The sequence below is a fragment of the Candidozyma duobushaemuli genome, assembly GCF_002926085.2.
Source record: "Candidozyma duobushaemuli strain B09383 chromosome Unknown C_B09383, whole genome shotgun sequence".
NCBI lineage: Eukaryota > Fungi > Ascomycota > Pichiomycetes > Serinales > Metschnikowiaceae > Candidozyma > Candidozyma duobushaemuli.
Window position 1 is genome coordinate 202,537 of NW_020289897.1, and position 14,294 is coordinate 216,830.

General features: G+C 44.6%; 6 protein-coding genes and 2 non-coding genes across 8 annotated transcripts; 4 read left to right on the top strand and 4 right to left on the bottom strand. All coding sequences in view use genetic code 12, as the record gives it.

Annotated features, from left to right (window-relative positions):
* Positions 1 to 15: 15 nt before the first annotated feature.
* On the bottom strand, positions 16 to 1,629 carry CXQ87_002968 (tRNA adenylyltransferase; the record flags this gene model as incomplete). The annotated part of the gene is made up of 1 exon (XM_025481455.1): positions 16 to 1,629. One exon carries the CDS (start codon positions 1,627 to 1,629, stop codon positions 16 to 18), a length of 1,614 nt encoding a protein of 537 aa, XP_025336073.1.
* Positions 1,630 to 2,100: 471 nt separating this feature from the next.
* On the top strand, positions 2,101 to 2,173 carry CXQ87_002969. Its single transcript has one exon. It is a non-coding gene; the product is annotated as a tRNA-Arg (tRNA).
* Positions 2,174 to 2,180: 7 nt separating this feature from the next.
* CXQ87_002970 lies at positions 2,181 to 2,253 on the top strand. Its single transcript has one exon. It is a non-coding gene; the product is annotated as a tRNA-Phe (tRNA).
* A 177-nt stretch (positions 2,254 to 2,430) lies between these two features.
* AGE1 (Age1p) lies at positions 2,431 to 5,199 on the bottom strand (the record flags this gene model as incomplete). Its single annotated transcript, XM_025481456.1, has 1 exon — positions 2,431 to 5,199. The coding sequence occupies one exon, from the start codon at positions 5,197 to 5,199 to the stop codon at positions 2,431 to 2,433; it is 2,769 nt and encodes a 922-aa protein (XP_025336074.1).
* An 807-nt stretch (positions 5,200 to 6,006) lies between these two features.
* On the top strand, positions 6,007 to 6,834 carry TFB3 (TFIIH/NER complex subunit; the record flags this gene model as incomplete). Its single annotated transcript, XM_025481457.1, has 1 exon — positions 6,007 to 6,834. The coding sequence occupies one exon, from the start codon at positions 6,007 to 6,009 to the stop codon at positions 6,832 to 6,834; it is 828 nt and encodes a 275-aa protein (XP_025336075.1).
* A 25-nt stretch (positions 6,835 to 6,859) lies between these two features.
* Positions 6,860 to 7,999, bottom strand: CXQ87_002973 (uncharacterized protein; the record flags this gene model as incomplete). The annotated part of the gene is made up of 1 exon (XM_025481458.1): positions 6,860 to 7,999. One exon carries the CDS (start codon positions 7,997 to 7,999, stop codon positions 6,860 to 6,862), a length of 1,140 nt encoding a protein of 379 aa, XP_025336076.1.
* Positions 8,000 to 8,262: 263 nt separating this feature from the next.
* On the top strand, positions 8,263 to 8,832 carry CXQ87_002974 (uncharacterized protein; the record flags this gene model as incomplete). The annotated part of the gene is made up of 1 exon (XM_025481459.1): positions 8,263 to 8,832. One exon carries the CDS (start codon positions 8,263 to 8,265, stop codon positions 8,830 to 8,832), a length of 570 nt encoding a protein of 189 aa, XP_025336077.1.
* Positions 8,833 to 8,859: 27 nt separating this feature from the next.
* On the bottom strand, positions 8,860 to 13,724 carry EXO1 (Rad2 family nuclease; the record flags this gene model as incomplete). Its single annotated transcript, XM_025481460.1, has 6 exons — positions 8,860 to 10,765; positions 10,978 to 11,729; positions 11,765 to 11,851; positions 11,872 to 12,326; positions 12,349 to 13,456; positions 13,632 to 13,724. 6 exons carry the CDS (start codon positions 13,722 to 13,724, stop codon positions 8,860 to 8,862), a joined length of 4,401 nt encoding a protein of 1,466 aa, XP_025336078.1.
* Positions 13,725 to 14,294: the final 570 nt, after the last annotated feature.

Consider the following 14,294-nt stretch of genomic DNA (forward strand, 5'->3'; position numbering starts at 1 on the left):
CATGTCAGTTTATTCCTAAAGCACCTGGCGAATGTGCTCGATGCATTCCTCTGGGGTTGCCTGAGGATGGTCTAGCTGCCACTTCATTACCTCATCGGTGACTTCTCTCATCCATGGGCCTGGCTTTTTATCGAGCTCTTTTGATATTCTTTTCCCGTCCACGATTGGTTTCAAGTGAGCCACATCCTCCAATCCTTTATCTCTTATCGTCTCCAATAGACTCTCGTATTGGAAGACAGTTTCTCTGAATTTGTCCTCGTCCAAAGGTGCATTGATACCCTCTGGAGTTGGGGTCTCTCCGGTAAGGTCCACGATTTCCAAACCATCGAGGTAATCACTGAAAGCACCAAAGGCAATGTATAGCTTGAAATGCTCACCGTACTGGCGCATGTATAGACCAAGGTCTGAACGACTGATGGAAGCTGGATTTTCGAAATATTTGTCGAAAGTGGTAACTCCACTTGAGTTTTTCAAGATATTACTGACGGTATCGTAATCGTGTTTACCGAGCCTGAGACCTTCCTTGAGAATGACTTCAGGGTAGTGGGTGACCGCCTGCTTGCGTGCATTGAGCTTGACAAAAATCTCACTGTAGGGCTCGAGAATTAAGGAGAGCCACAAAGCTCTAGTTGCAGCTTTATCATTTAGTATCAGCTCGTAGATACTTTGTAACAAAGGTGCCTCAGAAGAATTTTTGATGGAATCCACAAACGAGTGAAGGTATTGTGTTGCAGCATCTATACGTAAAGACACCTTCAGGTCAAGATGATCAATCTGCTGAATGACGTCCTGATTGAGCTCCTCGATAGTGCTTCTGAGAGTGCCAGGGTTGAAAATACTGTTGCTGAAACCAACATGATTGGTCAAGCGAAGACCATAGCTAGGATTGTTTCCAGTGAGAGTTTTGTCTGTTTCAACACCCACACGCTCCCTGCTTATCTTGTGGATCAACGAGCTTCTGATATTGGCGTCCTTCATAGCTTCGATGGCTTCAGCATCAATGGTGAAATTGAAGCGGGAAGCAAACCTGATAAGTCTTAACACTCTCAAAGGATCGTCCATGAATGTCTGAAATGGCTGCAACGGCGTTCTGAGCACGCCATTCTTGAGATCCTCTATGCCTCTTCCGGTGAAATCTTCAACTTCGCTCTTATTAAGATTGTAAAAGAGGGCATTGAGTGTCGCATCACGCCTTAAAGCATCCTCTTCCGCAGTTCCACAATCGATGATGGGTACCCTGCTGTCTTCTGTATATTTTTCACTTCTGAGGTTGACGAAGTCGATGTCCAAGCCAAAGAGCTTAGCTGTGCAAGTTTCCAAATGCTTCGACTTTTCAGGATTCTTCTTGATGGTATGGAGACTTGTAGAGTTTCTGCCCAAGTCTATGCCTTGTTGTTCGGTGTATTCGAGTAACCTTGATGCAAAGTCTTCTCCTGAGAGTACATTTATAGCTATGTCAAGGTCGTGACTCTCTTGTCCGAGAAGTTTATCCCTCACCCATCCACCTGTTATTCTCAATTCCAACTTGTCATCCGCTGAGACCTTGGAATTATAACTGTCACAAAAGTTCACCAAGAGGTTACGGATCGTCTGTTCCCTATCGTCTAGAACAATGCTTGATTTCACCATGCTGGCTGGTGACTTTGTTGAGGCAGATGTAAAAAAATGTTGAAATGAATGTGTCAATCGGGGAGAATTAATTCTATGGAGGTTGAGGGATCTTGCACTGGAGAAAAGGCAGTATCTCATCGATGGGTCCTATTCTCGAGAAGTGAGGCATATCGCACGCACCTATAAATCTGAGCATCACAAATTCTTCTTCCACCTGCTCAGCTTTACATCAATGGCTATGATAATAACAAGGTCGATTTTAAATTAACTATAAAGTATTGTAGTTCTCTTTGTTTTCATTTGAGCAGGCTGCTTGCACTAAAAAGCCTACAAATCGGCTCACAGGCATAATTTGCAAGATTTGAATGCAGAGAGTCAAACAAAGGTAAACATGTAAAAAGATAAAAGTTGTTCGTGTGAAACGAAGTAGTTTTAGCCCATATAGGTATGGCATTTAAACTACCCGCATCTTTTTATGTTGAAGTAACCGCCTGCGTGGCGTAATGGTTAGCGCATTTGACTTCTAATCAAAAGATTCCGGGTTCGAGTCCCGGCGTGGGTTCTTCTTTGCGGTTTTAGCTCAGTTGGGAGAGCGTCAGACTGAAGATCTGGAGGTCCTGTGTTCGATCCACAGAAATCGCATATCGTTTTCTTTTTTTTTTCTGTTCTTTTCACTCAGTTGATATAGCCTTAGGTTGAAAGGTTATAAACTATTCGTCCAGGTGTAGTGAGTACAATGAATGTCGTGAAATTCGTAGAGGAAAGCCATAGCACGTTGAAAGGGTTACATGATGCTTCTCTTGTGATTATCTATTAAGGCTACTTCAAGCGTAGTTTCTTCTCGTTCCAGTACCCAATTGCTTCGTCTGTGTGATTAAGTGCATCGTGAAGCTCGTGGATTTTATCGATGTTGCAACCGTGGTGCACGAGAAGTTCTGATATGACGAAATACTCCCGAACGGTTCCCTCCTCATCAACCTCAACTAGCTTTCTCAACGAGTATTCAAAAATGTTGATTGTGATAGGTTGGACATGAGCACTTTGAGAGCCCATTTGAAGAGGTAGGTTGGGGTTTCCACCACAATTGAGAGCCTTGATAACATTGGCAATGTCAATCTTCCTAACAGCGTTAACAAGTAACTCATCGCAGTTCAATGACTTGTCGACGAAAGCACGGTTGATGTATTTGTCCTTGATAAATGACAAGCGGTGATCGTTGTCAATGTCTGGTGATATTTGATACTTGTTGTTCAGTAAGTATCTGTTGACCTGTGCGTTGTTGATGTAGTTTAGGAGAACTCTGTTTTCATTCTCGAAGTTATCAAGCTTCAAAGACTTAACCTTAGAAACATGCGAGCCCAAACTGCGGTGACAGGAAGAGCATTTCACACAAAGAGTAACCAAGAATGTGAGTGACATCCATTCAACATATTGGGAAGAGCCACAATCGGCACAGTAGCTGTTGTTGCTATCTGGGATGGTGTGCACCGCTCTAAGGTAGTCGATCTCTCTTACATCTGGAGAACCGATTTTGCTTGATATAATCGAAACTGGGGAACCATGTTTGTCATCATCCATGTCATCTTTAGCGTAAGATGGCTTCTCAAGGTGAAGATTTGGTTTATTCGATTTGCGTTTCTTTTCAGCGGCCACAAGGCGCTGAGTGATTTGGCCGGCATTGTACAACGCTTTAATCCACTTGTCCCTGTCATCGTCATTAATGGCCTGGAAAACGTGCTTCTGGCCCTTCGAAGTCATGATCTCAAAACAGAATTGTCTCTTGTCATACGTGATAGGTTTCACGCTTGCTAAAGCAATATCAATGGGTTTGTTGATGAGAGATTTACCTTTCCTCCAATCTGAGTATTCCTTTAGCTGTCCATCTCTTAGAACGACCCATTCCTTATGCCATCCTGGTTTGCCCTTACCTCCGAGTGCGTACAATATACCCGAGATTTCAGAATTTTGATCATCTGTAAAAATCTGAGGGGTGCTTTGATGGAATGTTAACGTAGGCGCTGGTCTCTGACCGGAGCCAGAGGCAAATACCAAATCCACTTTGGAAGAAGACATGACTCGATTAATTGCACTCTCAGAGTCAAGCGCTTCTTTAGAAGGATTCAAGGGATTCAACTTGACCACTTCGGAAAGTTCCTCATTGTTTGCACATGCTTCAATGGTTTGACGATATTGTAGCTTCTCACTGTTAAAGCGTGACATAGTATTGAGGTAGACACTAGCATCATCACTTAAAAGCTTTTGATTAGTTTTGAAGTCCTTAATGTCAGATTTCTGACTCTTAAACTTGGAACTGGAAAATTTGAGTAAATTTTCCAAAAACTGATTGAAGTACTGATTGTTTGAGGCGAGATTAAGCGAGTTCAAATAATCGAACTTTGACAATTCGAAGAGCTTTCTCTTTGCAAGTAGCTTCAGCTCGGGCCTATCCTTCTCGTTGGAGAGGTATTTGTTGAGCCATTCGTAATACTCTTTCGAATTCTTCTCGAAAGTCTTCTTAGCAGGTGACGATTCTGCGCCATCGTGAGGAGTCACGTCCGAAAGATAAGTCAACATTTTGGTAAGGAGAGTGGAGTTCAACACCTCTTTAAGTATGAATGACATGCGCTTTTCAATCACATCAAAAAATGTAAGGAAGTTCTTGTGGAATAGTTTTGGAAGATCAAGTCGAAGAAGCAATGGATTAAATTGAGAATCAACCAATATATCCAAGGTGTCAATAATACTTCTCTTAGAACTTATGATCTTCCTGAATGTTGACTCCATGTAGCTTGCATCCTCACACAACGCATGAACAGCCTTTCGTAGTTTTGGGAGGTTCTTTTCATAACCCGAGAGACATCCTCTGAATTCCGGCCCATCTTCTGTACTGAACACAAAGGCTTGCTTAAAGTCTGAAAGGGTAAATGTTGGTTCCTGGTCCTTCGGTGGATAGGGAAGGGCTTTCTCTCGCAGAGGTTGCGGAGGAGCCCGAGTCTCATCAGTCCCTTCAATTGGGTCCACCCAAAAAGAGAACGTGAGAAGCAACGAAGGCTCCTTTTCTGTGTTTTCCTGTTCCCAAAGAAAATAATTGAGCTTCCCATTTGAGAATTTGGCAGGGTCATACGAATCGTTCACAATTATCTCGTAGTCAGACGAGTCCAGCTGAAACTTTGAAAACGCAATTTTCGATACCTCTCGAGACCTGCTCTCTAAGTCATTACCCATAAGGAATTGCCTTAACTGATCGTGGCTAGTATCCTCGCCCAAAGTCTTTAAGATCACTAAGGAGTGGTCATCATGGAGATCTCTCTTGGCAAAGCGAAGGTGCAATTTGGATTTATGAAATTGACCTGGTACCGAGAGAAGTAAGGGAAACTCAGGCAGTTCATTTGAAACGTATCTCAATGGACCCGCTAGGCTTTTCTTGGATTGAGTGTTGAATTTGGTTATCGAGACGCAACTGTTCTCGGAAATCTGCGCTTGGTATCTTTCAGTATCTTCCACGTTCGTAATCTGTACTCGCAGAAGGCTTGCTATAGATGGATCCACCGAGGCGTAGGGTAGCGCCAAGGGAAAGACCGAAACCATTCTTGAATAACTGTGGTTGAAGAGGAAGCTTCACAACAAGAGTAGGCTAAGTCTGGCTGCATATCCTGCAGCTGCGCCCGTATTTCAACGCCTCCAAAAATACACCATGACTACCTTCCATTATTAGATGTGATATTATAAGAGGCAATAAAAGATGAATTGAGGTTTAGAGTAGACCATTACTCTTCGGTGTTATTGGTCCAAACGCAGAGTTACACCATTTGGTAGTACACAGTGATATGCAGCCATCTCGAGAGCAAAACAATTGCCAGAGCCTGAGAGTATATGAATTGGTTAAATAAGGGATGAATACGCTCGAAGTGCCAATAGTAAAGCTATTGCACCGTAGAATCCACAAGTCATACTTCTAGTAGAATTGTAAGTGCGATGAGCATACCGGGTAGAGATTTGGTTGAGCAGTACCGTATGTCAAACAATACACATTCATAAGATGATACCACTAATTAACTATTCGATTGGATTCTGCTTCGATACCTTGCCCTTGACAAAAAGTGTTTTGTCAGCAAAATTATCGGTGTGCATATAGTGCATATCAAGCATCGATTAGAGGGCAATCTGTTCGAGTTAACAGCATCTTATACATCATCCCTACCTTTAATCATGTCAGTCCTAGTCGACGATAGTAGGTCTAATGACATGTGTCCGATTTGCAAGACAGATCGGTACTTGTCACCAAATATGACCTTCCTAATAAACCCAGAGTGCTACCATAAGATATGTGAATCATGCGTTGACCGTATATTCTCCCTCGGGCCGGCCCAATGCCCGTACCCAAAATGCCACAAGATGCTTAGAAAGAATAGGTTCAAGAAGCAAGTCTTTGATGATATCAAAATTGAACGAGAGGTCGACATGAGGAAAAGAATCCATTCCATATACAACAAATCAGAGGAAGACTTTCCTGACCTAAAAGAATACAATGCATACCTCGAATACATCGAGAATCTCATTTTCAACTTGTCTAATGGAATAGATGTGGAAAAGACGGAAGAGGAGGTGAACAAGTACGAGGCTGACCATAAGATTGAGATTCTAGAAAGAGCAATGAGAGAGAGTGAAAAGGATGCCGATCTTACGAAATATCAGGAAGCAACTGAAAGGCTCAAACAGGAGAAGCTCAAAATTCAAAGACAAATGGAAATGGAAGATATGGAATTCCAGCAACAACAAAAACAAGAACTCATGGAGAGATTGTCATCCTCTGACGCCAATGCCGAAGAAATTATGAAGGAACAACGAAGCCAACAAGCCAAAAGGACAAATCAACGTAAGAGACAATTACAACAAATTTCCAACCAATTGGACCAGCAGTTTGCTTCTGCAAACGACGCTTCAAAGAAGGAGCTTGCAGGCAACAAGACACCATTCACCCCATTCCAAGGTGACAGAGACCTACATAAACAGTATTCATTCTTGGGTGCCTCAGCCGACGCTTCCAAGGAGTCGCAAGATGCATATTATGACCCATTTGTCAGCCAGCTTTCGAAGAACAAGGAATACTTGGGAGGTGGCTGGCGTATCGAGCAGGTTTTGGAGAGAGCATTGGACGAGGCCTTCATGGGGCTACACTGCTTTGTGGAGAAGGAGAAGCAACACGAGGCACCTACAGCTTAGTAGAATTGCATGATAGAATTAATGTCTATAATTGTAGGAGATCCTCATTATTGTCTTGAGGAGATGGTTTTTTGGGAACATCCCCTAGAGGGATGAACTTGTGTTTTTGTGGCACCTTAGCTTCAGAAGGTGTCGGCAGTCCGAGCAAATCGTCTAGCGTTTCTGTTTTAGTAGGTTTCTGTGGACTGACCGAGAAATTTGAGAAGGCATCGTCTATGCCAAATACTTCTGGCTCAGGTGCTGGTGCTGGTTTCGACAGCTTTGGTGTGCCATTAGGTTTCACAACATCTTTGAAGGTGCCTTTGTTAGGAGTAACGGGAGTACTGGTTGGACTTTGAGGAGGCAAGCTAGTCGAACTAGGATCGTGAGTAGTGTCCATTGAGCTCTTGGAGCTTCCGATAGTATTCATATCCAGGTCGGACGGATCAGTAGTACCACTACTTTTACTTTTACCGAAGCTGAATAACGTTCCAAAAAAGTTTTGGTTTTTGCTCTCCCTCTTCAGCTTTATCGCTGCATTCAATGCTTTGTCGTACTCCTCTTCCTTTTTCCTCATACGCTCCATATATCTGTCGTGATCCCTTTGTTTTCTTTCACTCACCCGCTTGGAAGCCTGCTCCAAACGCTGAGCTTTGATAACGTCAATACGATCTTGAATAAACTTGTGGCTCTCGCTATCGACGACTTGATGGAGTCTGACTGGGAATGATGGTTTTCTAACCGCTGGGAATGTAGCCTTTGTAGGTGATGTCACAGGAACAGGGCTCTTGGACTGACTTCGTAGCTGCTCTTTCCGTGCACGAATATACAGATCACCCGAAGACCACGCAAATAAAGCATTCGCCGTCTTCAGAACTGAAGGGACTTGTTCTGATACCAGAGTTTCTGAGACAGCAGCGTCACTTCCTTCCCAGGAGCGAACTTTCTTCATCAGTAAGGACTTAAGGTGGGAATTGTTAAAATTTATGATGCTTCCCTCCAGCAGGTCGTCAATAAATTGTCGCTTGCATTGTTGTAGTGAATGATAAAACTTATTTCCCTGAGGCGCTAGATGGAGTAGTTGTTCCGGGTATATATGCGGATCCACTTCAGAGGATGACTCAGAGTCTGGACTGGAGAATAGCTTGTCGATAAGCTCTTCAATCTCCTCCTTCTTCGTGCTCATAGCATGAATGAACGCTAAGTATTGGCACTAATCGCGATTAAGTATCTACAGGCGTGGGAGGTAATGCCGAGAAGTGGTCCGGTCACGAAATCTTGACGAAAAATTTAGTTTTCCGTTTTTTTCGCCGAAGCTAATTTTTGGATTATTTTTGATTTCAAAACGATTCGTAAAGATCTTCTTTCGTCTAAATCTTGACAGCAGCTCTTGCATTTAGCCTCTTGATAAAGATTCGCATCACAGGATGGAAAATAGATACACTCACAATGACCTACAAGACATTCAGCTTCCCACAATTCCCTGATTATACCGTATTTGTTGGATACTATACAGACATAACGCCGGATACATTGAAAGTGGTCAAAAATGAATTAGTCTCAGGAAACCAGACCTATAATTACTGCTTCGTTAACACGGCTCATCTCATTTCAGTCGATCAACTTTATTGCAGTCTACATCGTTCTATCCAGAACCATGTTTTCGGTAGAATGAAGGCCAAGACGCTCAATACGGAAATTTTGTATAATCTTTCACCCACAAACAACATCAACGAGGCATTGAAAAGGTTTGGTGTTGATGAGAGTCGTCCGGACATCATTGTCATAAAGGTAGCACAGAACTCGGAGGACGACTTGCTGAGTTACAATGCTGGCATTGAAGAGCTTCTAAGTGCAAGCTCAACGACGGAGCTCGAAGATTCCGTTTTGGCTAACAGAGTGGATCTCAGAAAGTTCTTGAAGTTGTTCAAGATTCAACAGAGTAACGAGGACTTGCAAAAAGCCCAGCTGCAATACACAAGTGAAGCGGTTGCGGCTAGTCTATTGAGGGGTTGTTGAAATGTATTTGATGAATATATAGATAAATTATCCAGTGAATGCAAATCTCAGTAATTTAAACCCGGTGCTTCTTGGAGGTAAGACTTCTTCATTTTCCTTATCACTCTCACTCAAGTTGTACTCCTCCTTTTGCAGAGATCTTGGCTGACTGACGCTCAAAAGGAGGTCCTCGTTGTCAGGAGTAGCAGGACCCAGGGAGGGATCGCTTTCGAATACCTTCAACTTTTGGGCAGCATTCTTTTGCAATTCACCTTCTGAGCCGAGCAGAAATTTTGCTCTCCAAGAAAGTCCGATTTGTTTCATCTTAACGGGCGACTCCTCGATATCATTCGAAAAACCGTCTTGATCATTATCTTCAACAATAGATTTGTTTGAAGCTACCAGCGGGGGCCTCGCCATGCTGGTTTGAAGAAGCGAGTTCTCCCTAAGCTCATCTTGCTGGCTATCCTCAAAATCATCATCCACATCGGTGAGGTACTGCTCGAGTTTTTCACTCTCCTTGATCATGGGGACTACCTCAGGAATAGGCTTGCAAGGCGACAGATTCTCTGGGACATCGGAGTCGCCTGCCAAGAAGCTTGAGTCCTCTGTAGCACGCAATATATCGGGTTTCAAATTCATGCTAGATGTAAGCTTTGACTTAAAGAAGTTGCTCGTTGAGCCTATCTTCAGGCTTGAGTCCGGGCTTATACGCTTGAGCTTTTTGCTCGTAGGTGAAAGCTTCTTCTCATCGGCTCTACCGGGATCAGGACGCTTCTCTTGCGTCATACTTTTAGCATGTTTGTCAACTTGGAAGAAGCTCTCAATTGACTTTGTTAGTGTGCCACCAAAAGATTCCGCCTTCTTCACGCCGGTGACTTGTTTCGTCAGCGAGTAGACCATGGAAGAGCTCTTGGTGGCCAAATTCTGCTCCCTGGATAATAGAGCCTCGAACGTGGAAGGATGCAACTTTCCGTTGCAAATGCCAAGATGGATTTGTGCGTCGAGGGTTCTTCCACAACAAAGCTCCACAACCTCCATATCCAAGTCGTGGTTTTCTGGATAGTCGTATAAAGTTGCTAGGATCTGATTGCTTGGGTCGAACACCTTTTGGAATTGAAATGCCAATGTTGCTTTAACTGCCTCATCAAGAAAAGTCTCTGGAATGTCTTTCTTTTCAGCCTGCAATGATAAAACCACATTCTCGATCGAGCCTAGCTTTTGAATGAGGTTGAATGCTGTCTTGAGACCTATGCCTGGTAATCCCTTTGTATAGTCACAGCCTGAAAGAATGGCTACCCATCTTAACTGTTCCTGGGTAAATTGGCCCAAGTTTGGGCGCTTTATCTTGTCAAAGTCCGCACGTTCAATGGTGACACACTCTCCGTAATCGTTGAGCTTTGTTATGAGACGCTGGCAGCCAAAGATAAGCAAATCAGAGTCTTCGGATAAAATTCCGTCCACCAAGCCGATCTTCTCAAGGTACACCATTTGTGGATCAGCCTCGTAAGGAGCGACAACGTATTTAACATGCTTCCTATCGAGCTCCACCATCACGGATTTCGCCATCTCTGGTGTGACTCCTGCCGCTTTCATAAATTCTTTCCAGGCTTGTTTTCTGTCACCCTTCTTCATACACATATTGGCAGATTCTCTAGCCTTTTCCCTGCGGGCAGCTCTCTCAGCGTTAGTGGCTTCTTTCGTGGGCAACAGCGAGCCGTCGAAAACCATATAAGGCTCAACACCAAAGTAACGAAGCATATCAACTTTCTTCATCACAGACGTTATATAGCTTCTGGTGGGAGTGTCAGTACATAGATCTTGAGCACAAGAGATGAGACCGCGATGGAGCCAGCCATAGGTGTCAACTGCCAAAGTTTTTCCTTTATACTCCGACAAGGTTGTCTTTTGTTGGATCTCTTTGAGCTGCTGTAGCAACCCTGTGACTCCCATGCTCGTATCTTAGGAAGGACGTGATGTTGTTATTGAAACTCGTAAACAAGTTGATGCGCGTAGCTAGCAACGCGCTTGAAGACTCATCACCGTTTCCATTGAACTCAGCACTCTACTCTCTTTGTGTGAATTTAGCCTTTTTCCGTTCATTATATTCGAGTTAATATTACTCCTATATTATATAACCATATGCTATTATTTCTTGGTTTGTACATGATCTGTGGGTTCAATGAGAACTTGTGGATGTTCATACCGCCCTTCTGTTTCTTGGGCTGCGGCTTGCTATCCCTCAGAGGATCATAGCCCATGATGGGGCCAAATGTGATGTTATTATTGTTTGACTTGCTGCTATTCTCAGAAGCTTTTGAGGCGCCTGACATTGCATTGGGCCTGGAATCATTGCGTGGGAAGAAATGCAATTGAGATGCTGGGGCAGAGTTGATGCAAGGTTGGTTCATGAACTGTCCTGCGACATTTTGAGGCATCTGAGCCTGCCAATTAGGTCTCGCTTGCATCATGTTACCATTTCTCATATCATCCTCTGTCACATCATTCCTTCTCTGCATCATCACAACTTGATTGTTGTTGGCAATATTAGGATTGGGTGGCCCAACAGGAACGTACTTCTCAGAACTCATCTGTTCGGAGGGAATGGATGCATTACCATTAACCATATTTTGTGGCATGGATTGAGCTGCTGCTTGCATTGCAGCAGCTTGTGCTACCATTTGTGGATGCACATGCTGATTATACTGCGTATTCGTATTCCATGTTGGCACGAACCCGGCATTGAAGTTCTGTGGCATCTGTCCAGCAGATGCTTGATGAAATTCTGGTGCCGTGGGTGGATCGACAGCAGTGAGTGGAGTCCTCGATTGGGCTTGTGGAGGTACGTGCATAGCGTTATGCATCATTTGTCTACTTTGCATCTCTTGAGACATTCTTGCATCGTAGTTGGGGTTGAACTGGTGAACCAAAGATGCGTTATAGGTGGGAACACTTTGGGAGCATCATTGATGCCTTGGTTTGCCAATTCAGTGTTTACCCTGAGATCACTCTTCAGAGGAGAGATCTTGAATGGTGATGCCTTCAATGGGATGAGTGCACAAGCACTGTGGCATTCTCGTCCGAGTCGTCATCGGCGGCTTTATCGACCTTTTGCACCTTCATGACACGCACATTTCCGCAACTTGATCTGTTTGAGGTAACGTCAAACTCATAAGTTAAGACGCCATGGATTGTTCCACTCGTCTCATTCTCACCCTCGTATATGACTTGAGTAATAAGAATGTTCTTCACGTCATTTGAGTTGTTCGAACCATTGCACAAGAACGTGAGATAACCAGACCAAAAGTGGTTCATGAAAGGCACTTGTAAATCGAAAGTGTTGTCCAGGGCTCTGTAGCCATTAATTTGTTCTCTTGTGCTCAACAAAACCTTGTCTTCGTCTTTGTAGATGGTGGTCAAGGATTTCCAGGTGAGCATCTGAGCACCGCTCTGGCCAGCAGAGACCTTAAACTCGAGGAAGGACAGGAAGTCACCATTGTCAATGCAAAACAGAGCTGGATCTGTCAAAGGGGACACTGGTGTCGAAGTCAGACTCACTGCTGGCCTCAAGTTCATGGCCCCGAAATGAAATAGACGGGAATGTCCCGAGCTGTGGAATGATGCGATCAAAATCTTCCTTGTATCTCCGGTTATTTGAAGACATTTCTTTTTCAAGGTCCTCAGCCAGGATGGTTGGGCAATTAGTAGGAGTATCCTTAAGAAGAAGAAATTCATGAATGCCCTGAACGGCACGCTTGTAAGTGAAGGACAATTCCATTTTCTTGAAGGTGAAATCCAATGGTGGCACCTGCGGACTTTGCGGTTCCAGGCTCAATGCTGTGATACTGTCTTGAAGGGACCTGGCCTGCTTCGTCGTCTCCACCTTCCTGAGTCGAGACAAACGAGATGCGATTTGCTTGGAAGACCGGCGGACTCCCGTTTTATTATATAGCATTTTTGAGAGCACCTGGTTCTGCGATGTCAATTTAGTCAAAGAGGAGCCGGGAGATTGGCCTGCTTTGAAAGTTTTATACTTTTTATGGCAGCGCACCAACACGTCGTCTAGTTCTGCAAACCAGAGCTCCTTAGTGGCCTTGTCGAGATTATCGTAAGCGGTGGAGGAGTTCTCTGGGGAGTCGGACTTGCTGATCTCTGCCACAACTGCCGTGCAAGGAGAGTCCTCGAGCAGTCGCTTTCTCTTGAGGGAAGATGTGGATTGAGGAGTGTCGTCCTTTGTGACCGGAGACGACTTAGACTCCTTCATTTCGACTGGCTTCTTGAGGAAGATGTCATGAGGCGACAAGAATGGCTCACACGACTTGGGCGAAGGGATTTCGTTGACGGAGGTGAGATTTAGCGAAAGTGATTGGTACTGTGAGTCGTTGGTCAAGGACCAGATGTCAGCCAGATCGTTCATAGTGTCGGAGTGCTCGAAGCCGTCTTTTGGCGAGGCAGCAACATCGTTCAGATCAAAAGGATTTTCCTTCTTCTCCTTAGCAAACTTGTTGAAAAAGCGCTGTGGCGACAAGGAGCTCAAGAGGTTGATATTTCTAGGACTGCCGAAACGGAAAGATGGCAGTAGACCCAAGCCAAAGGTGAAGGACGGGGTGATGCTGACGCCAGGTTTGGCGTTGGACCGGGGAGTCTGGGAGGCATGGCTGAAATGCACTGAATCTCGGGTCCTTTCCAGTGGTTGGTATTCATCAGAGCTGATGCTCCATAGATAAACAGACGCGAATCCTGCAACCGCGTACATAGGCACCCTAGGCGCGAGCACCTAGAGCGCAAAGGGACCAGCGCAGAATGGGTAGTCCCGTGACAGGAATAATGGGCCGCTCTAGAGAAGAAAGCACGAGAGATGTATGGCAAGCTAGGCTGTGGAAGCATGAGAGTCTCTTGGCGGCGGCTTTCATTGTGTGGTTTAGGGGAGCATTGTCTTGGTTGCAAAATCGCGGTACTGAAGAGAGCTGCGGGTACACTGACCGACGAGAGGGAGAGGGTTTAGCGGGATGGAGGCAATAGTACAAATGTCCGTTGATGACGATCCGTGGTAGCTCGGAATATATGGAATTTACTTTGATAAATCCAAGAATGTGTTTATTTGGCGTGGCGTGCGGCAGTGTGGAAATACGAGGCCGGCCTCAATCGCGCTGGACTGATGATCAGGTGGGTTCAAAAATGCATAGTCATATTGACAGTCTACAGGGTGGATGACGCCTTCGAAGTTGTTCAACTGGCAACCTGGCAAGAAAAATCCATTTTATAGCCAGATCCATCTGGGTGCTTTGCAGGTGGGTTATGCGGTTCACGGTGGTTAAAAAAACACAATGGGTTAGCGAGGCAGGCAGCCTCGAGGTGCGAGCATACCGCTGCAGATTCCAGCAAGCCGTGCTCGGAAATAGCGTTTACTTGTGGATCCACAAACTTAAAGTTTGATGCTGGATTTCGCTTTATTCTGGATAGGAATCACCGCTAAAGGTCAT